This window comes from Microcaecilia unicolor, chromosome 7, assembly GCF_901765095.1.
Source record: "Microcaecilia unicolor chromosome 7, aMicUni1.1, whole genome shotgun sequence".
In the NCBI taxonomy this organism is placed as follows: domain Eukaryota; kingdom Metazoa; phylum Chordata; class Amphibia; order Gymnophiona; family Siphonopidae; genus Microcaecilia; species Microcaecilia unicolor.
The window spans coordinates 43554763-43577042 of NC_044037.1; the positions used below are offsets into that span (position 1 = coordinate 43554763).

General features: G+C 43.5%; 1 protein-coding gene across 1 annotated transcript in view; it reads right to left on the reverse strand.

Annotated features, from left to right (window-relative positions):
- Positions 1-555: 555 nt before the first annotated feature.
- SLC9A6 (solute carrier family 9 member A6) overlaps positions 556-22280 on the reverse strand; it is a 77730-nt gene continuing 56005 nt past the window's right edge. Inside the window, 6 exon segments of the mRNA XM_030209137.1 lie at positions 556-5067; positions 5636-5741; positions 6104-6183; positions 11564-11594; positions 19787-19940; positions 21557-21668. Coding sequence (XP_030064997.1) covers positions 4795-5067; positions 5636-5741; positions 6104-6183; positions 11564-11594; positions 19787-19940; positions 21557-21668 — 756 coding nt within the window. The 3' untranslated portion in view covers positions 556-4794.

Here is a 22280-nt window from a genome sequence, read left to right on the forward strand (position 1 = left end):
GGGGGGGCAGTGTCATTGATTATTAGAGTTTTCATTTTAAGGAAGCTATATCATATGCAATAATTATTCTTTGATCAAGTACTTTTCTATCGGAGTTATTAGATTCTCACAAGTAGTCATTTAATATTTTCATAGCTATAGTGTTGCAAGCAGTCTTATCAACATGGAAGGATGGGTCTACGTTGAATTAAGTTTTCTGGTGGAATTCAGTATGTTTGACTAGTAAAAATGAAATGTTGCAGCAGACAATCAGAACAGGCAACAGATCCTGCAGATATGGAAACCACTGGGAAACTTCATAAATACTGATCATGTATGATGTGGTGGAGCCATCTTTCTTTTTCTGTGTTTATGTGTTTCTATCAGTTATATGTTTATGGACTTGACTATATGACCCGATGGGGCATGTCTGCAGATGTGCCTAGTTGGAATCTTTTATCTTCTGTTATAATGAAATAAAACTATAAAACGGCCCCCAGAGAAAGACAAACAAGAAGCACAAAGCACTGCACTTTCAAATGTCATAGGAAACTGGTTTCAATCAACACATATTTGCTTTTATTAATTTGTCACCCAATAGCACACAAGGAAAAAAGCACAATTTCTTTTAATTTATTTACTACACATATCCTTTAAAAAAAAACCAAACATAAAAAATAGTCAATGAAAATGTTTTAGTGAACCAAATCCAAAGAAAATCAGCACATAGAACAATGAATTACAGGTGTTATTTACAATGCACTCTCCAAGAGATTCCTGCATAGCAGGAAAAAAAAGCAGCTATTTAAACAAATGGCCGTGGCAAAAGCTAGAATCACTATTGCCAGGGTGCAAGGAACATTGCGCTGTGCCAGGGACCCCATCTTTTACTGGAAATGGGCACATAGCTGCTTGCATTTCCTAGACACATATATACTATAACCCACTCAGTAGTAAGAGGGGAGAAAATGGGTGGGGGGAGGGGGGACAGAAGGTTCATTGCATCAGACCTAAGAAAATGTGTTTTCTTTGAAAACGTAACTAGGATTCTTTTAATCATGGGTCTAAGCTATTGCAAAGGATTTGACCCAGAATGACCTTCTCACCAGAGAAAAGATTAAACACACAAGGAGATGTCTTACAAAGATAAAATCAAAATGCAAAACATGGTCTAGGATTAGTTTTTTTGTTTTGATCGTTAAGATTAAAAAAAAAATCTAGACGGTCTACTTAAAATGTTCATTGCACCAACAGCCATTCCCACCACTACTTAATAATGCACAATTCAACACATTTGACCGGGTCAACTGTTCTACGCTCTTTCTTCCAACGGGGAAACAGAAGGATGGTTCACGAGTAATGCATTTCTGATTTTAAAAGGTAGCAAATGTAAGAACAAAGTAATGAGATTTTGATCAAAACACACTGCATGCCAATGAGATTGTGAACATAAAGTGCAATGTCGTGAACTATTACCGTACAAACTCCAATTCAGTACCACTTAGGTTCGTTCCTACGTACTCTTATAGAACAGACTCAAGTCTACTACACATACACTGGGTACCAGGAGAGCAATAACTCTGTGCTGTAAAGTGGAACTGTTGCAGAATGCTGAAGTTGTCTTTTCCATGGTATCATGCAAACAAGGATCACCCAACATAATCAAAAAATTGTAGAGCAGAACATTTCCAGTAAGAAAGTAAAGGTTTCCTTCCATAGTCAAAAGATACATTGTCATACGCCAGATACATGCCAGCTGAAGGTACTATCAAAGCAAAATTTTGGATACTGGATTTGAAACAATGGAAGAGATTTTTTTTTCTTTAAGTTTAATCATATCTATTTCCTCATCAAAATCCTAACACTGTATCTTAAAGACTCCCCAAAAAGGTAGGATCCAAGGTCACAGTAGGCGAGTCAAAGGTCTAGGGGATATGCAGAGAAAACGTGCCATAAAAACAAAACAAAAGAATTCCGGGCCCTAATACATAGGTTTATATAGCCAGGCTGTTGGGAAAACTTCATTCAAACAAGTGGCCACTTCTATAATGCAGAACAACTTCTTAAACCACTGCTGAATGGGCCGGCTCTGTTGACTGAGGTATGAGTTTGGATTCTCCATCTATTGGGGCCAGTCAGGACTGGGTGTACTGTGGAACAGAGGAAGGAAAGACAGTGGCTAATACTGTGGTGGTCACTGATGGTTGCTGAGTGACTTTAAAGGAAGCACCCTTCAGGCTAGCGAGGGTTCACTAAATCACTAGACATACAGTCTGGGCAAGGAGAGGAGCAAAGATAGTGCAACTAAAAAGGAAGGAGAAAGAAAAAAATAGTTTTGGTGCATAGGTACTATTCAGAGGAACATCAAAGAGATAGATATGAGGAGAATGACACCAGGGAAAAACCTTATAGATGTCTACTGGATTCAACACAATCATTAGGCACTAGATTTTCAAGCCATCTTCTCCAGCAATTGATATTTTTCTCTAATTATAATTAACCAAAGTGATAGTAAACCAAGGATAATTCTGCCATTTTCTCCAAAGACTGAAAAGTTTAAAATAAATGCCATTAAAAGGGTCTGCCATGTAGGAGTCATAAGCTCTAAGGCCAAATAAAATTGTGATAGGCTAGAAAGGGTACGGTCACCTATACCCATTAGCTAAAGGACTGTCAACAATACTAGTGTGTGTGTGTGTGTGTGTGGGGGGGGGGGGGGGTTAGAAGGCAGGCCTGATTAGGGCAAAAGACACTGTTGACCTGTAAATGGCCCCTCACTCTCACCGCACACTGCCACACATGACAGCAAGCAGCCCAGAGGCATTCCCAGAAAAGTGTGGCCTGCTGCTCAAAAGACAGATTTTGACAGTTTTTGCAATTAAAAATAATAATTTGAAAATTACAGCTCCATTGCTCATAGCAAACTCCTGACTTCCCCTTTGTGGATTTCTTTCTGCTTACTGCATCAGTGACAGATGAAGAGATGAATGTCTCCTTTCATCTTAAGCAATAACCCGCAATCTGGCTCATTCATAGCCCAACAGACGTTACCAACATTTTAGCAAACAGTTTTTTAAAAAAGGATGGGTTGGGGAATGCTCTTTTTATTGTGTCTGGAGCTGGATATGTTGCTTTGTTATTGGGTATTTTCCCCCCTTTAATAAAGATATTAAAGAAAAAAAAAAAAGGATCAGGCCGATAATCTAGGCAGTCCTCCCCTGCCCAAACGTATCCCCCAGCAGCTTGACAAGACTGTGGAGGCAGCAAAAAGGCAGAGCACAGTGGGGCAGGTAATTCACATTCTCTCCCTCTCCCAGATGCCTTAGTTCAACACTTCCTCCACCAGCTTGGCTCCTGTGTTTGTTTCCTCTTCCACATGGGGCCAGGATCCCAAAATGAGCTGCGATATTATGAGATCTTATGGCTTTTATCGCAAGAATGAACCCCACGGTGCAGAGGAAATTGCATTACTAAATGTCCCTCTATCCGCACTGGGGACCGTGCTTGGGTTTGGCTTCTAGGGAAGGAAGGGAATTTAAACTAACCTGCTCCTCTGCCCACTACCCTTTTTGCCACCCTCAGAATCTTGGTGCACCAGGCAACTGCCTAGTTCACCTAACAAAAGTGCTGGCCCTGGAAAGGTTCAGGATTGCTTGGATATACAAAACAATGATAAGAAGTTAAAAAAAAAAAAAAAGATTTCCTTTTGGCATATGTCCCATTGTCTCTGCACATTACCATATGACAATTGCTCTGAACCCATTACTCCTCCATTTGTGTGGGAACCCAACCAAGGCCAAGCCTATGTGTCACATGGGGGCACCCAGCCCTTTGGCACTGCTCACCCATCCTCACAATACGACTACTAAGTACCTCCAAGCCACATCTAGCTCTTCATGAACAGATGTCAACTGAGGTCCCTGCAGTGGCATCGCACACATATTTACCCATCTGTAGGCCATGCACATAAATGACCCTCCCTCCCTCCTCTACAGCAGACAAGCATGGGATTAGCCCAGGAGTTCCATATTTGGACGATTTGTTCTTTAACTGTGGTGGCAGTATCATTGCTTTATTTGGTACTACAGTGAATCTTTCATCTGAAAATAAAAAAAAAACGTTGCTTATAATAAAAATAAATAAAGTGGGCCTGCGGAGCAATCCTATAAAAGGGTGCTTAGACGTAGGTGACCCGATGTAACACAGGGGGCACCTATTCTACAATGGCACCTGTGCACCCATATTCCGTTATAGAATACTAGTGTAAATCTACAGCAACACAGTGAAATATAGGTGTGCTTAATTACACCAGATCTACGGCAGGTACGTAAGCAGAACGTGCGCAAGTACGAAACACATCCATGTGTACGCTCCTCTTACAGTTACATGCTCTGCCACTTACGTGCGCCGTTACAGAATAGCACTTCGGGTGTTCACGTGCACAAGTGGCACTTTGGGCTGCATTTACATGTGCAAAGCACGCGTAGCTACAGGTGCACAGTTATAGAATTGCTCTTTTTATATACTCAGTTGAGGCTCTCCGCCATCTAAATACCGATTTCATCGCACGCATGCAACTTCTCATCTGAAACAGTTCCACTCTACTCTGAGAACTCAGCTTTACTTTCAAGGTGAGAAATGAGAGCTTGCCCTTTACCTCAAAATAAATAGGTACAGTCTTCCTATGCCATATAAATAATGATTTATATAGCTTAAATATTCGGAGACATGCATTAGATTTTAGGTAGCAGACACTTCTTCATGATCATAACACGCAAACATTACTGTGAACAGCCACAGCTGAGAAGACAAGCCTTACACATGGCCGCGCCTTGAATTATTTTGTACGTTTACAGGAGGTTCCGAGTCATCCATGGGAAGAACAAGACGTGTTCCTCGAATGACAAGTTCATGGTCTCCAAATGTGAGCTCCCGGTCCAGGGCGTCCTCTGTGCTGTTTCCACCAGCCCTTCTGGATATGCCTGAGGCCCCAGATTCTGTGTTCACAGTGGAATCTCCGTACGTCAGGCTAATATCGCCATCATTCAGGATAAGGTCAGAGTCATCATCCTTCAGTTGCTCTTGGTTCTAACACAAAAACAAACACCTAGGGTTATACAAATCTCTCTATGAACTAATGCAGTGCCAGTGTCACCATCCATGGCACAAGAGGTCTGTGGGCACTGGCTAAAGACTGTCCCTGCATTGCTTGCAAGACAGAAGAGGAAGGGTGGCAGATACCTTGTGGCTGCAAATTAACTCTCTTGTCATCAGAGCTCTGACAGAGGTTGGGCCCAACTAAAAGTGCAAAGGAGGACAACACTGCTGCATCAAAGAATATTCTGGTGAAACTGTACACAACGTTGTGCGTGTGTCCAGATACAACATTTTATTTTAGTAAAATAAGAAGAGGAAGGGAATAATTTAAGATTTAAAACTGTATAGAAAAACTCAGTTTAATCTTCACAAATTTATGGTTTCTTGATTTCTTGTGGTCGGATATTAAATGTATTGTGAGGAAAGGGATCTGCACTTCACTAATATAAAGCACAGATCTACCCCAATAGCCCCTGGCTCATACTTGCACAATACTGTATGGAAAGGAATTCTAGCAGATAAAAGGCAAAATGCAAAAACTCATTACAACTGAATTTACCTCATAGGCCTGGGGACTTGTCAGACATCTTGCAAGAGGTCCACAGCAGCTTGGAAGCGTAGTTGTGAGAGGTGGACCGCTGTGTGTCAGCAAAGGCTTCAGATAACTACAGATAGCTAAGGAAAGAGCCTTAAAAGACAATCGGGATACTGCCTGTATCTCTCCCCTTTATAAAGGTTTCCCATTCCTCCTTCCCCTACACACCCCCATGTGCCCAAATCTACTACCCTGATAAGCAAAGTCTCACTGCTGGCTTCCCCTGGGGTGTCCTCTCTTTTGCTATAACAGCTGATCCTTGATTTGAACAGCTGTCCTGCCTCTCCCAACCCTGCATCCTTTCCATCAGCAGGTTCAGAATGAAGACAGGTGTAAGAACTGAGCTGGAAGCTCTGCCAAAGTGCTGCCCTCCTGTGTTATTCATAAAGAGAAATTTTAATTAGTAGTCCATTTCACTTCCATTAAGGATACTTATGATCAAAGTTGTACCAGAGCCTGAAGAGCCAGGCACTGTCTGCCCTTGTACTCCGCCTTTCACTCTCAGGCAGGCCCTAAAACAAGACAAAAAATACGATAAAAATGCAAGCCTGCACTTCTCTATCTCACAAGGCCTGTGATCACCAGGCAACCACCAACTGCAGCAGAGGAGGCCACACTACCCGATATGCTTAAGTGAATTGCTCTTGTCCAGCACAGAAATCTCCTCAATGTGGCAGAAATGAACCAGTCCATACATTTCAAATGGAAAAGCAGAGGAGTGTCTCTGTTGATCACCCCACCCCTCACCTATCCACACCCATCCTGTTAGAATATCAATGATATGCTTTGATGTCCCCATGCATACCTCCTACCCACCCCTATCCTCCCACCCTGTCAGACTGTCATAGTAATGCTTGAATGTTTTCACTTATATACACTGTCAGCTAGCACATTTGCTTATTTCCGATCTGACGAAGAAGGGCAACCTTCGAAAGCTAATCAAGAAATGTATTAAGTTATGTCCAATAAAAAAGGTATCATCTTATTTTCTTTTTCATGTTTTATTTTGTTTGATTTCTATTGATAACCTAAATGGAAAAGCAGAAATAGTGAAGTTACTCACCTGTAGCAGGATGAATATTCTTATTGTTGGGTGGCTTCATTCTACAGAGCTCACTGCAGTAAGCACTCTTCAGCATTCCTTCTCCAAGCTTTTGGAGAGGCATCCCATGTATGTGCACATCTTCCCGCCTGCCATCATCATGTGGGACCAGCTCAGTCTAACACAATAGCTGAGAAAATTCAACTCCAAGGGGAGATGGGTGGGGCCGTAAGAATATTCATCCTGCTGTCCTAAGAGAACACCTGCTATGGGTGAGTAACTTTGCTTTCTCCAAGGACAAACAGGATGTCAATATTTGCACTGTTGGGAATCCCTAGCTACCAGGCTGCCTTAAATTTTATTGCATTTGTATCCGGAAAAGAAGCCTGCAACAGGCAAGACCTAACGTAACTAAAAAACCATCAATTTATTTTAAGATAGCCTAGGGGTGAACCTAGGGGTGGAGTTGGATTCTAGACCCTGAATAAATTCCAAAGGACTCTCTGACCAAACCAGCTGACATGTTCTTGTTCAAGACATTAATGAGAGGTGAATGTGTGGACAGAAGTCCAAGTTGCAGCTCTGCAAATCTCCTCTATGGAGGCTGATCTCAGGTGGGCAATTAACATAGCCATACTCCAGAGTCAGACCAGTTTGGGTATAAGTAAAGGAGATGCAGTCTGTGAGCCAACTGGAAAGACTGTGTTTATCGATAGCAGCTCTCATCTTGTTGGAATCAAAAGAAACAAAAAGCTGGGTTGACTTTTTATGGGCTTTAGCCTACTCCAGAAAGAAGGCCAAGGCTCTCTTGCAGTCCAGAGTGTGAAGTGCACTTTCACCCTCATAGAATGGGGCTTTGGTATAAAATTTGGCAGAAGAACTGATTGGTTAAGATGGAATTCTGACACTGTCTTAAGAAGGAACTTAGGATACGTGCACAAAACCACTCTGTTGTTGTAAAACTTCATATAAGTTGGATCATCTACTAAGGCCTGGAGCTCACTGACCTTGCGGAGTGAAATGATCATTACCAAAAACAAAAGACCTTCCACGTCAGGTACTTCAGATGACAGCTATGAAGTGGCTTGAAATGAGTTTTCACCAGCTAGATAAGGACAATGCTGAGATTCCATGACACTGTGGAGAGCCTGATGGGAAGTTATAGTAAAAGCAAGCCCCTCATGAAGGCTGAGCAGAGATGAGCTTACCCTCTATACGGGATTGATACACTCCAACTGCACCAAGGTGAACTCGTATGAAGTTGGTCATGAGAGCTGGCTCACTCAGGTGTAGAAGATATTCAAACAGCTTTTGTATAGGACAGGAGAAAGGATTTAGGGCCCTGCCCTCAAACCAGACAGAAAATCTCTTCCACTTGAAACCAGGAAAGTTTCTGCTATTAGAGGCTTTGGAGGATAAAGGTACAGAAAACCCCCTCCCCCAATTGAGGAGAAAGGCATCTGAGGCTATTCTGCCATATGACCCCAGCCTAGAGCAGAACTAAGGGATTTTGTTGTTGAAGTGGGTGGCAAAAAAATCCACCGAAGGGGTGCCCCACTTTTGGAATATCTTCCTGGCAATGCCCATGTTCAAAGACTACTTGTGCAGTTGCATGACCCAACTCAAGCCTGTCTGCCAGATAGCTGTTTTTCCCTTCCACAAAAGTGGCTCCAGGCACCATCCCATGGGGATGACCCATCACCACATCTTGACAGCTTCCTGACAGAGGAAGTATGAACCTGTGTTTCCCTGCTTGCTTGCTTGCTTGTTTCGATTTGAATAATTTGGTTCTCTAGCCAACCTTTGAAAGACTTTACAGCTTTTCAAACAGCTCTTAACTCTAGGAGACTGATCTGGTACTGCCTCTCATGAGCAGACCACTGACATTGGGTGCGGAGCCATCTACATTAGCTCCCTACCCTACGTTGGATGCATCTGTTGTCAGTGTCTTGAAGTGCTGGGTAATTTGGAATGGGAGTCCTTTGTCCAAATTACTGCAAATTAGCCACCAAGACAGAGACCTCAAGGGAAGGCATGACAGTGATTTCCTGAGACCACTGGGAAGACAGGGTCCACTGAGCTGTCCTCAATTTGAGGTATGCCATGGGAGTGACATGCATAGTAGGAGGAAAGAAAAACAAAAAAGGCAACAGTCTACTTGCTACATAAAAGTCTGTTATAAAAAGTAGACTGATACACATATATAAAAACAAAGAAATAATTTATTCAAACCAAGATAAAAGCAGTACCCGATGTGGCCACGTTTCGCCCTCAGGCTGCGTCAGGGGTAAAACTAAAAATCAGGGGTGATCAACATACCCCTTCAAAAAAAGCTGTGCTTGTTAACAGACACTGCTCTGGATCCAGAGCAGTGTCTGTTAACAAGCACAGCTTTTTTTGAAGGGGTATGTTGATCACCCCTGATTTTTAGTTTTACCCCTGACGCAGCCTGAGGGTGAAACGTGGCCACGTCGGGTACTGCTTTTATCTTGATTTGAATAAATTACTTCTTTGTTTTTATATATGTGTATCGGTCTACTTTTTATAACAGACTTTTATGCATAGTAGGAGGCCATGTGGCCTAGCAATCTCTACTGCTGAACCTACTCAACCACAGGAGATGAGAGCCTTTATTTGCAACACCAGGAGGAAAGCCCTGTCTCGAGTCATGTCTAGCAGGCCTCCTATGAATTCCAATTGCTGGTATGGGCTAAGGGACTTGGGGTAGCTGATCACAAGCCTTAGTAGCTCCAGCACCGAATGGTTCATTGCACTGATTCCTTTGCACCTTCCTTTGATCTTGTTCTTGACAAGCCAATTGTCCAGGTAGGGAAACACATGCATTCCCAGTCTGCATAGCGACTCTATAACTTCACTAGACATATTGTAAAGACCCTGGGTGCTGATGAGAGACCGAATGGAAGTACACATTACTGGAAGTTGCGCTTCCCTACTCGGAAGCATTGGGAGTAGGGTGCCTAGGAATGTCACCCTGAGCTTTGGTTTTACCAGATATTTGTTTAGGGTCCCTAAGATGGGATGAAATCTCTCTGTTTTCTTGGTGACCAAGGAGTACTTGGAATAAAATCCTTTCCCTTTTTCCCCTGGTGGAACGGGCTCAACTGCATTGGCCTGTAAAAGGGAAGAGAGTTCCTTTGTAAGCATGAGTCCAAAATCCATCTACCCCCCCCCCCCCCTAAACACAAGGTCCTGGAGGACTGCCCTCCCCCATTGCAAATGGTGATCAGTGAGACCTTTGCCAGGTCTGGCCTCCCACCCGGAAAGCTAGCCATGGTGGTCTAGCGACCCCCCCCCCCCCCCCCCCCGCTTTCCAAACAAAAGTGACTCCAGTCTCAAACAGGAGAAAGGACTAGGGCTCCCTCCTCCTCCTACAGGCGTCACCTCAAAATGGCGATGCCCTGCACATCCTTATCTACCATATAAGGGTGCTGCCATTTTGAGGCGGCGCCTGCAGGAGGAGGGAGGGAGCCCTAGTCCCTCCTCCTGTGTAAGAGTGCAGTCACTTTGTTTAAGGTACAAGGGGGCTTGGGGGGGGGGGGGGTACACTAGACAACCAGGGCTAGCTTTCAGGGGGGTGGCTGGGCCAGGCCTGAAAACCAGGATTCTGTATTCATGGTGGGGGGGTCTGGAGATCTGGTGGAACTCCAGGCCCTTGTGTTGGCGGGGGAGGGGGGGGGCCTTGGAGGTCTACCGGACCACTAGGGCTTTGGCTTGACAGGTTCGGGTTTTTTTTTTGACAGCCTGTACCTGTCAAACCTCTTCTGCGGGAGGATTGTGTCTTGAGCTCATGCCTGGGCACAATCCTTCTGCAGAAGTCCCCCTATGATCAACGCTAATAATACACATGAATTTGCATGTTATTAGCGTTGATCATTGGGGAGTTAATTCCCTGTGCTGTTCCAGCGGTATTCTCCCCCAAGCTGCGCTTCTTTAAACCAGTGGGAGTTTTCTGGGACATGTCTGGAAAAATAGCTGAAATGAAATCAAATGGCTTGATGGTGAAAAAGTACCTGACTGGGTGCTCAAGGTCTAAGGGGCCTAGGATAGCCACAGAACACAGCAAAACACTATGCAAAAATAACTTTCAGATGTGAACTGTGGAAAGAGATGATATGATGACAGCATCCTCACTCTTCTGTGGAAAAAACAGGACTAAGCTGGTCCTGCACAACAACAATGGGTGGGAAGACACGTGCATGTGTGGTAGGCTGCATCCAAAAACTTTGAGAGGGAATGCTTGGGAGCACTTACTGTGGAGGGCTCCATCGTATGAAATTCAATTTCAAATTCAATTTCACTCAATGACATTACATGGAAATACTTTTAAAAGAAATAGGAGGAAATATTTTTTCCACTCAAAGAACAGTTAAGCTCTGGAACTCGCTGCTGGAAGATGTGGTAACAGCGGTTAGTGTACCTGGGTTTAAAAAAGGTTTGGATGAGTTCCTGGAGTAAAAGTCCATATTCTGCCATTGAAATAGATATGGAGGAAGCCACTGCTTGCCCTGGGATTGGTAGCATGGAATGTTGCTACTAACTGGGTTTCTGTCGCGTACTTGTGATCTGAATTGGCCATTGTTGGAAGCAGGATACTAGGCTAGATGGACCATTGGTCTGTCTCAGTATGGCTGTTCTTATGTCACCCAACAGCAAAAATATTGTCAACCTACTTTTCCTCTAAGGAAAGAAAAAAAAAAAAAAACGTTCTGTCTCCATATGTCCATTTCTCCCACCTAGATGCACTTAAATGACATACTCATCACACAAAAATACAACCTGGCCACAATTTATACAAAAACCAGAAAGAAGGAGAAACAGTTGGCACTTACCAATTGATCCTGATCGGCATCAACACCAACCCTAATTGGACCAAATTTTTAAAAAATTGGCAGTGTTAGAACAATCTCCCAACAGAAAGCTCTATACCTACGGCTGTCTAACTTGTGCAGCCAATATGTACATTTTTCAAAATGAAATGTACTTTCCCTTTGAAAATTATTCTATTACAAAATATCCACATGCATTTAACTCTACTATTTAGAATATACAACATTTTCTAGCAGATTTGCATACATACTTTTGAAAATTCAAGTATACATGGAAATCGAAATTCTGGTACACTACTGGGGATAGTTCCAAAATCCTATTTTATGCATACAGGCATAAAAAAATATAGATGCATTTTCTGGAATTCTTTTTTTTTTTTTTTTTACATATCTTATTATAAAATTAGCCACATAAGGTCCAGAAATGTTATAAAAGCCACCTCTGTACTTAAATAACCGCTTAAATGTCTTTGAAAACTATTCCCACCTAAGCAGCATTCAATGAAAATGAAACTGGATTTCTTAACTTATACTCTGCAAAACAGCAAAAGTAGAGGCTAACAAATGCGCAAACCAATAGGGAGATAATATAAAAAAAACAGTTTATTCAGAATATTCATATCAAGGACCCGACATGGTCTGTTTTTCGGCGCCAAAGCACCTGCCTCAGGGGTCACAAACAACTTTCTCTGAGAAGAAGCTGATTGGCTTGATTAATTCCAACCGATCAGCAAACACCCGTCACATGGTGTTTGCTGATCGATTGGCTGGTCTTTTGTTCTCTCTGTGGATTAACTTGTTTTTATAACCACGTGCATACATAAAGGAATTATTCAAGCCAATCAGCTTCTTCTCAGAGAAAGTTGTTTGTGACCCCTGAGGCAGGTGCTTTGGCGCCCAAACACGGACCGTGTCGGGTCCTTGATATGAATATTCTGAATAAACTGTTTTTTTATATTATCTCCCTATTGGTTTGCGCATGTGTCAGCCTCTACTTTTGCTGTTTTGCTTTGACTCTCCGTGGAGGCTCCTCCTGTCTTCTTGGATTTGATTTTAACTTATACTTTGCCATTTAACGGTCACATCAAAAACTTCAGAGTAATAAATGGTTAATACCATGTTTCCCAAATCTATCCTAGGGGCTCCCAGCTGCAATGAATATTCATGAGAGAGATTTGCATGTAGTGGAGGCAGTATTCATTGTAGCTATCCTGAAAACGTGACTGGCTGGGGAGCCCCCACCCCAGGACAGATTTGGGAACCACTGGGTTTATAAATAAAAAAAGGCCAAATAAGGTGATAGTTTTCTTAACTAGCTCACAGGAGCTAACACTCCTTTTCTCAGGTCAGAACAGTTCCTGAAAGCTACTCAACAAAATGTTATTAAGTTAGTCCAATAAAACAGTATTACCCATATTTTAATTGATCTATTATTTTCTATTTCTGTGCATTCAAAGTGGACTAAAACAGCAACCTTACTAATGCATTCAACACATTCAGAGGGATCCTTCCTTAATAATTCTGCACTAGTCATACATATGAGAAAATCCCTCTTACTGAACCAGCTGACTCACCAAGCTATGAACTTTACACATAAAGGAGGTAATTTTATGAAGTTATTTCCATGTGTACGTGACGATACGTGAACACAAATGGTCTGTAATAAAATTGCGACCAGCGTAAAAGTATCTGCGTTGATATGATAATGCACACTTTGCCAATAGGTATGTTCGGGCAGTGTTAGAAAGTACAAATGTCAACACACATTTTATAAGATATGCACATTTACATGCATACTTAAAATTTAGATGCAGAGATTTACACTCACTCTCAAGCAGATGTAGATGTCCACACTTGCAATGTAAGAGCAATTTCTTCCACTTACACTGGCATCTTATAAAGACACATGGACACCTATGTGCCTTTATAAAATACTGCCCCAGTAGACCCCCCCCCCCCACTTGCTCTCTTAAACTAGGCACTCTCTCATAAAACTACCATCAAAGAGGATAATTTTATAATAGCTCAACTAGGTTGAGAAGGCAACTACTGTTGTTTAAGAAGGCACATACAGTGGTGGAAATAAGTATTTGATCCCTTGCTGATTTTGTAAGTTTGCCCACTGACAAAGACATGAGCAGCCCATAATTGAAGGGTAGGTTATTGGTAACAGTGAGAGATAGCACATCACAAATTAAATCCGGAAAATCACATTGTGGAAAGTATATGAATTTATTTGCATTCTGCAGAGGGAAATAAGTATTTAATCCCTCTGGCAAACAAGACCTAATACTTGGTGGCAAAACCCTTGTTGGCAAGCACAGCAGTCAGACGTCTTCTGTAGTTGATGATGAGGTTTGCACACATGTCAGGAGGAATTTTGGTCCACTCCTCTTTGCAGATCATCTCTAAATCTCAAAGAGTTCTGGGCTGTCGCAGCTTCAGCTCCCTCCATAAGTTTTCAATGGGATTAAGGTCTGGTGACTGGCTAGGCCACTCCATGACCCTAATGTGCTTCTTCCTGAGCCACTCCTTTGTTGCCTTGGCTGTATGTTTTGGGTCATTGTCGTGCTGGAAGACCCAGCCACGACCCATTTTTAAGGCCCTGGCGGAGGGAAGGAGGTTGTCACTCAGAATTGTACGGTACATGGCCCCATCCATTCTCCCATTGATGCGGTGAAGTAGTCCTGTGCCCTTAGCAGAGAAACACCCCCAAAACATAACATTTCCACCTCCATGCTTGACAGTGGGGACGGTGTTCTTTGGGTCATAGGCAGCATTTCTCTTCCTCCAAACACGGCGAGTTGAGTTCATGCCAAAGAGCTCAATTTTTGTCTCATCTGACCACAGCACCTTCTCCCAATCACTCTCGGCATCATCCAGGTGTTCACTGGCAAACTTCAGACGGGCCGTCACATGTGCCTTCCGGAGCAGGGGGACCTTGCGGGCACTGCAGGATTGCAATCCGTTATGTCGTAATGTGTTACCAATGGTTTTCGTGGTGACAGTGGTCCCAGCTGCCTTGAGATCATTGACAAGTTCCCCCCTTGTAGTTGTAGGCTGATTTCTAACCTTCCTCATGATCAAGGATACCCCACGAGGTGAGATTTTGCGTGGAGCCCCAGATCTTTGTCGATTGACAGTCATTTTGTACTTCTTCCATTTTCTTACTATGGCACCAACAGTTGTCTCCTTCTCGCCCAGCGTCTTACTGATGGTTTTGTAGCCCATTCCAGCCTTGTGCAGGTGTATGATCTTGTCCCTGACATCCTTAGACAGCTCCTTGCTCTTGGCCATTTTGTAGAGGTTAGAGTCTGACTGATTCACTGAGTCTGTGGACAGGTGTCTTTCATACAGGTGACCATTGCCGACAGCTGTCTGTCATGCAGGTAACGAGTTGATTTGGAGCATCTACCTGGTCTGTAGGGGCCAGATCTCTTACTGGTTGGTGGGGGATCAAATACTTATTTCCCTCTGCAGAATGCAAATAAATTCATATACTTTCCACAATGTGATTTTCCGGATTTAATTTGTGATGTGCTATCTCTCACTGTTACCAATAACCTACCCTTCAATTATGGGCTGCTCATGTCTTTGTCAGTGGGCAAACTTACAAAATCAGCAAGGGATCAAATACTTATTTCCACCACTGTAGGTACCTATGTGTTTTTGTAACATTTCCCCAGCAACGCTGCAGAAATTGTGGCTATAATGAAGCCATGGACAGTTATGCCTGCTCAAAGCACACATAAATGTCCGCATGTAGATCACAATTCTACCTGCACTCTACCCAAAACCCGTCCCCCTGAACGTGTTTACATCCAGGTCATGTAAAAGTGCGTGTCTTTTGGTCACTGTGCATACTTTTATGCGTGGGGTAACTTTATTAACGGCATTTTATGCATGTATACTATTCTCAAAGAAAATAGGGGCCCTTTTATTAAAGCTTAGTGCAAGCTAATGGAATTAGCATGCTCTAAGTAGCCGACAGGTATAAAATGGCTTATCATTTAGCGTGCACTAGCTTTAATAAAAGGGTCCCATAATTAGATATGCGTTACTTGGCTCCTTCTCAACTTTTCCTTATTATCAGGTCAGAAGTTTCAAACATTTTATTATTATTATTTTTTTTTTTTTACTTGCCACACTATGGACTATAGATGACACTTAGTGGTCAAACAGGTTCATTACAATAGTCAAATCTTGAAATCCACCTTCACTGTTTTCGTAATTTATTTTTATTTACAGACTTTTATACTTCTCTCAAAGAGGCTTTGAAGCAGCTTACAGCAAAAACAATCACAACATTAACACAGAACAAACCAAAAACATACACAAAACCTAAAAATTTGTAATACACTCACTATTTTGTAGCTCTTTTTAATTGGTCACCACTATTTAGGCGCCAGAATTAAGTAGGTGGTGCATCTGTTCTATAATGACACATCGCAATTGTTGATACAGAACAAGAAATTTGGGCTTACCTGTTAATCTCCTTTCCTTGAAATTTGCCCGACCAACCCAGATGAGTAGGATATGTCCGCTGCCAGCTAGAGAAAAACAGCTCAGAGCTGATTTCACTCCATTTATAGGAGGCTAATGCTGCCTTCAGTAGTCTTAGCTTTGATATTGGATACTGAAGAACTGAAGGCATTTCTCATGTTTTGGGTTTCCAAATCACTCCTAAAGCTAAACCTGGTGCAGTCATCAGTTTATTATCACTAACCCAGGAATGAGAATTCCATGCACCAAGGAAACAACTACAAAATACTCTTTGTGAGGTTTCTGAATTTGTCAAACCGAGAACCCTCGACTGTCATGGCTTCCATGGGTAGTTTCTGGGTTGCACTGGCAGGACTAAAGGAAAGGAAATTAACAGGTAAGTCCAAATTTTCCCTTATCATCCATGCCAGACCAAGCCAGATAAGTGGGATGTAACGAAACTCTATCCAGACTAGGCGGGAGGAAGCAATGATAGCTCTCAGAACTCCTATACCTAAGGTGTCAAAAACCTCCAGACCTGCATGCCCATGCTGAGGCATTTAGAGAAGGGGTGCAATAAAAGCAAGGGCACTGTCCTACCTCTGGAACACAGACTAACCCTGCCTACAAGGATTCCTGCACTTGGATTGTGTGGGCTAACAAGCCCTCTGGGACTTGATCACCTCAGATCACACGAACAAGAGTTGGGATGTCTTTCACTCTTCCTAGAATTAATGCCTTAAAAGACTACTGCACCTTATTAGGACACACCAATAAAAGACCCATACCAAAATTCAGAAGAACCTTGGCACTTACAAATATCTCAAAGGTGACCACAACTGACTTATTTTTTGCTATCACTGAAAACAGAAAGCTTGATTCTGTCAGAACAAAATACCACACTCAGAGGGGAACAGCATTAAGCACAGAGAAACGTTTACCTTTAAAATTACCCAAGGAGGTCAACCTCTGCCCCAAGACGAAAGAAATGCTACTCTGTGAGGCTTGACAGGAAGGGAGGACTGAGCCCTCAGGATTAAACCCAAATTCCAATAGCTGTCTTGCATGCTCAGATCCCTAGAGGAGAGTATCCCAATCTGTAAGAGTAGTGAGGGAGCTTCTGTGCCTGTGTCCCAGAGCCAGCTTCTGCCCTCTGTGAGAGCTGTAAGTTAATCTTCACCCCAATCTCTTGTGGAGGAAGAAGACAGAAGAAACAGATCCCTCAAGAGGGACAGTATCCCCCAAAAACTGAACATTCAGAGACTTGAAACTCAAACATAAGTCTCCTATGCAGGCCTCTTTTGTAACACCAAAGGCTGCATTACTTGACACTAGGTATCCTTGTTATGTTGCCCTATTCTCCCAACAGCCAAGGATGTAAAAAAGAATGGAAAGGATTTTCCAGGAAGAAATCATCTGACTGCCAAAAGGTGAAGCACCCCTCCTGATTGGCCCTCGAACCTATGCAGGAGACTGGATGCGAGTTCTGGATCCATCAGGATATTCAGCCCCCTGGTTCCTGCTTTTCTTTCTTTGGCTGAAGAACTTGCTTGTCTTGGAGTTTTGCCACAAGTACATGTAGACTCAAAGACCCCTTTTGAGCCCCAAACCCTGTGGCTCATCACCGGTTTAATGACTGCCCCTGAAGCCTTCAGTGAGGGTAAAAAAGTTCCCTGGACAGTGCCCAACCACCCAGTAAGAAGAATCTATGTGTTTCCCTGAAGAAGCACAACCAGAACACAGCAATTTGGAACAAGACACCCCCCCACCCATCGTTAAATCTTCTGTTCAGAGCTACCTTATGTTATAAACAGGAACTCAGCTCTATTTGGAATCTCACAAGCAGATTTTTGAGGACACCAGGAAAACGAATTATGATACTCTAAGAGAGGGCTGATCAAAGCATGGACTCCCATATGCAGATCAGGGTCTGTCCCTGCTTCTGTAAGTTCACAACAGAAGGGAGAGACAGACCTATATTCATAAAAGCTCCATGTTTCATTATTAAATCAACTGGATTACTGCAATGCCCTGCTAAATGGTTTACTGACCACCGATCTGAAAAGATTACAAATCATATATAATATGGCTGTTAAACTAATTACAAACTAAGAAATTTGAGCAAGTGACCCCACTTTGCAAGAGGAACACTGTTTACCACTTAATCATAGAATTTTTTTTAAAATCCATAACCCACAACTGAGGTTCCCCATTTTGATTCTATATGCCCCCGCACCAGCGAACTTTGCGATCCTTGCAGCAGAATTTACTTGTTCCCTCCTTTTCAATTATTGGCCTTGATACCATTAGATCAAGAACTTTTAGCATCACTGCTCCATCTTTTTGGAATGCCCTAATCTTAGCACTTAGCAGCAGCGTTCACTGGAGAGATTCAAGACTGCCTTAACGGCATTCTTGTTTAACGATGCCTTTGGTATCGATCGATGTCATTTTTGTTTTTTGGCCTGCTAGTCTTGTGTCCTGCTGTCCCCTGGGTTGGTGGTCCAGGGAGTATGCTGCCTCTAACATAGTAACATAGTAACATAGTAGATGACGGCAGAAAAAGACCTGCACGGTCCATCTAGTCTGCCCACGATAAACTCATGTGTATACCTTACCTTGATTTGTACCTGTCTTTTTCAGGGCACAGACCATATAAGTCTGTGCAGCAGTATTTCCCGCCTCCCATCACCGGCTCCGGCACAGACCCCGTATAAGTCTGCCCTCCCCCATCCTAGCCTCTCAACCACCAACCCCTCTTCCCCCCGCCACCCAATTTCAGCTAACCTTTTCTGTCCTTCATGATATTGTAAGTTCTGTTTCTTTCTCTTAGTGTACTGTAAACCATCCAGAGAGTCTACTGATTGGGCGATCTCAAAGCTGAAATAAACTTGTAAAACTTGGAACACTTCTCAGATAGCACTCAGGCCCCGATGCTCAGAAGCAAATGCGGGTGCTAGAGGCCATCAGCACCGGACTGCCGCCTGCATTTACCAGCACACAATGCTGAAAGACCCCTACCGTGGAAAATGAGTTCACCCACGTTCAGCGCAAACAGCATGCTAATGCGATGTAAATGAGGTCATTTGCTATTCCCTCTGATGGTCAGAGAACAGTGTACTGGACAAGGGCGCCCTTAGCGCTGGAAACCCTACGCCAGCTCCCAGCTGGCGTTAGGGTATCTACACAGGCTCTGCAGTGAGGCTCTAGAGCTCGGAAGAGGTAGCGACTCCCCATGCCATTGCTGTGACCTGGGCTGTTTCACAGAGCAGCAGAAATTGCCAGAGAGGACTGCTGGATGCTGCCCACAGCAAGAGGAGCAGAGTCAAAGTGGGATGTGAACACGGAAGAACTCGCGGAGGTTCGGAGTTGGACATGCAAAAAGCCCAGACTGTAGAAACAAGGAGGTTTATGGAGCGGTTCTGTACTGGAGCGCCTGGTGATTGACAGCTCTTCTGCGCATGCCCCAGGCACAATCCTCTCTAATTCCCTAATGCTTAATGCTAACAGCGCACCTATATTTGCATATCATTAGCATTGAGCATTAGAGAGTTATTCTGCTGTGCTGTTCCACAGCTATTTTTCCAGCACCAGAGGTTTGAGAATCGGAGCGTCAGTTAATAAGGTCCTTATGCGTGGACAGACAATAGGGCTGCCCTTTAGAGAGCATGCAGGAGGCCCATTAAGAAGTAATTAACCATGATTAATAAATAGCTCAAGAGGAATGCTATATTCACAACTCACCTGATATGCAAGCAGGACAACATTGCTGTGGTGCCCCCACCAAAAACCCAGACAGTAAAAAACACAATCAGAAGTGTCGTGGTGAACATCATCTGTCTTGCATATGTGGCTGTGTCACGAATGGCCAGGGCAAATGCCATGGCTCCTCGGAGCCCTGAAAAACAAACAAACAAAAAAACAGAACCACTGTGTGTCTTACTGGCACCATCTTCAAGTCTTGCAGGAGGCAAACAGCTAATCAGAATCCAGGCCGTGTACTACTACAGGACAGCATCAATGGCTGCAAATCTAAAATGCACATTTCCTCCTTCTCCTGCATCCAGCATGCTGTTTTCTGATCTGGTTGCTCTCACTGCTGGAAGGGAGATATTCATGATTTCTATACTGCCTTTTAGGGCTAATCAGCCATTCCAAAGCAGATTCAAAGATTAGAGAGCAATTTACAGCAGACTGCTTGCAAAGTACGCACGAACGTCACAGCTAATTTTGAAAAAAAAAAACACCTAGATAACTTTATCTTTGAAAAATCTGCTAGTAGATAAATATGCACATCCAAAAGATGAATGTACTTGGCAGCTGCTCTCTGGGAAGAGAGCCAAACTAGGGTTAAATAGCACATGCATATGTGAAAATTAAATTAATGTGCACTGTTTTTCTCCACTGACCCAGATACACTGCTGGAGTCAGACTCTCTTACAGAAGTCCCAGCCCACTTCTGGCTTTGAAAGTCCCTAACTATAATGCAAATAAAAATGACAGGCCCTGAAGAAACAAAAAGAAGGCATCAAAAAAGCAATTCTACAATCCAGGTGCCCACAATTATATGTGTGTACTAGCATTTACGTGTATGTTAAATGTACATGTACCCATGAAAATGCCAGCAGGGCGCCTAAGCGTTATTCTGTCTTGGCACATGTACGTGACAGTGCATAAAGGCAGGGGTGGAGCATGGGTGGGGCTCCCAGCTGTGCATTTACATGTCCCCAGTTACACCATCTATGGCTGATATAACAGAACCTGGGCATTCATTATAGAACAGGGTCTTACTGCAAGTGCTCAGGGCAACTAAATGGAGGTGCCCAGTTCTACATTTGAAGCCCCTTTTGAATGAGACCCAGGCCAATCGTCCCCCTCCCCAATCGGCCCTGCCGTGAAAGCCTCTCAAATCCAAATAAATTGAACACTCTAAGAAAGGCTGTGTGGGTGGGGGAAGGGCCGACAGTTTCCACCTGCTGTTTTGGGTTGTCCGCTCAACTGGAACCAACCTCTTTTGTGCTGCAGCATGATAAGCTGCCTTTCATTTGCAGCTATCTGGGAATTTTCCACTGATTTTGCATTCCCTCTCAATTCAGCTCAGTCATCAACTGGAGGACATAAGCTGGGGCTCTCTCTGCAACCTGGCAAAATGCACCCTAGATTTGGCACTAGGTTCCGCTATTTAGCAACAACTGAGGCTTCCTCTCCCCAGGGGCTGTAAACGCTCCCTCTCCATAGCACTCCCGGCCCAAGCCAACATGCAGAGGTGCAACCTGGCTCAAGTTATCAAACCCAATTCTTCTGCATAGCAGCACCTGCCACTGAGTCAGGCCACAAGCCTGAATGTTTGACCTCAAAGCTAAATGCTCAAAGATCCAAGAACTCCCAGCGTTGCAACCTCTAGAGCAAGTGGTACCTCTCATCCTGGCCCTGCACAATCTATAGTCCCTGAAAAAATATTGCACATCACTAGGCAGAAAATGGACAGATAAACACGTGCTTAGATCTACATACCTGCAAACATCATCATGTGCTGGAAGTTTGACCCAATCTTGTTTCTTCGACCCAAATTCAGTAAAAAGGAGAGTGGGTAAATGTTGGCGGCTCTCCCCAAGAACACAGCCAGCTGTATTCAACAGGCATTAAGGTCCAACAATAACAACTACCGGACTATGGTGTGATCTGAGAACACACACCTAGAGCAGGCTTGTCCAAGTTCAGTCCTTGAGGGCTGCAAACAGGCCAGGTTTTCAGGATATCCCTAATAAATATGAATCTTGCATCCAGTAACAGTTTCAAAATTTTTTTTTATATATATTTTAAACCTTTTTATTAATCTTGTTAATCTATACAAAACCAATATTACTTCACTGCATATTAACCTTGCATACTACCAATCATACCTCCATTCATTCTCCTACTAGCAACGGATTCCCCTATTAACCATTAGATGTTACATTATTGTTTACTAGTAAAAGAGGCCCGTTTCCAACAGAAAGGAAACGGGCGCTAGCAAGGTTCCAGGGCCCCCTCCCTAACTCCCTCCCTCCGTCCTCCGAGTTCTAGGCCTCTCCCCTCCGAGTTCCATGCCCCTTACCTGCCTCCCTCCCTCCGAGTTCCAGGCCCCCCCTACCTGCTTCCCTCCCTCTCCTCCGAGTTCCAGGCACCCCTTCCCTTTGTGTTCCAGGACCCGCCTCTCCCCCCTTCAGGGACGGAGGCTTAGCAAAGGATGTCCTTC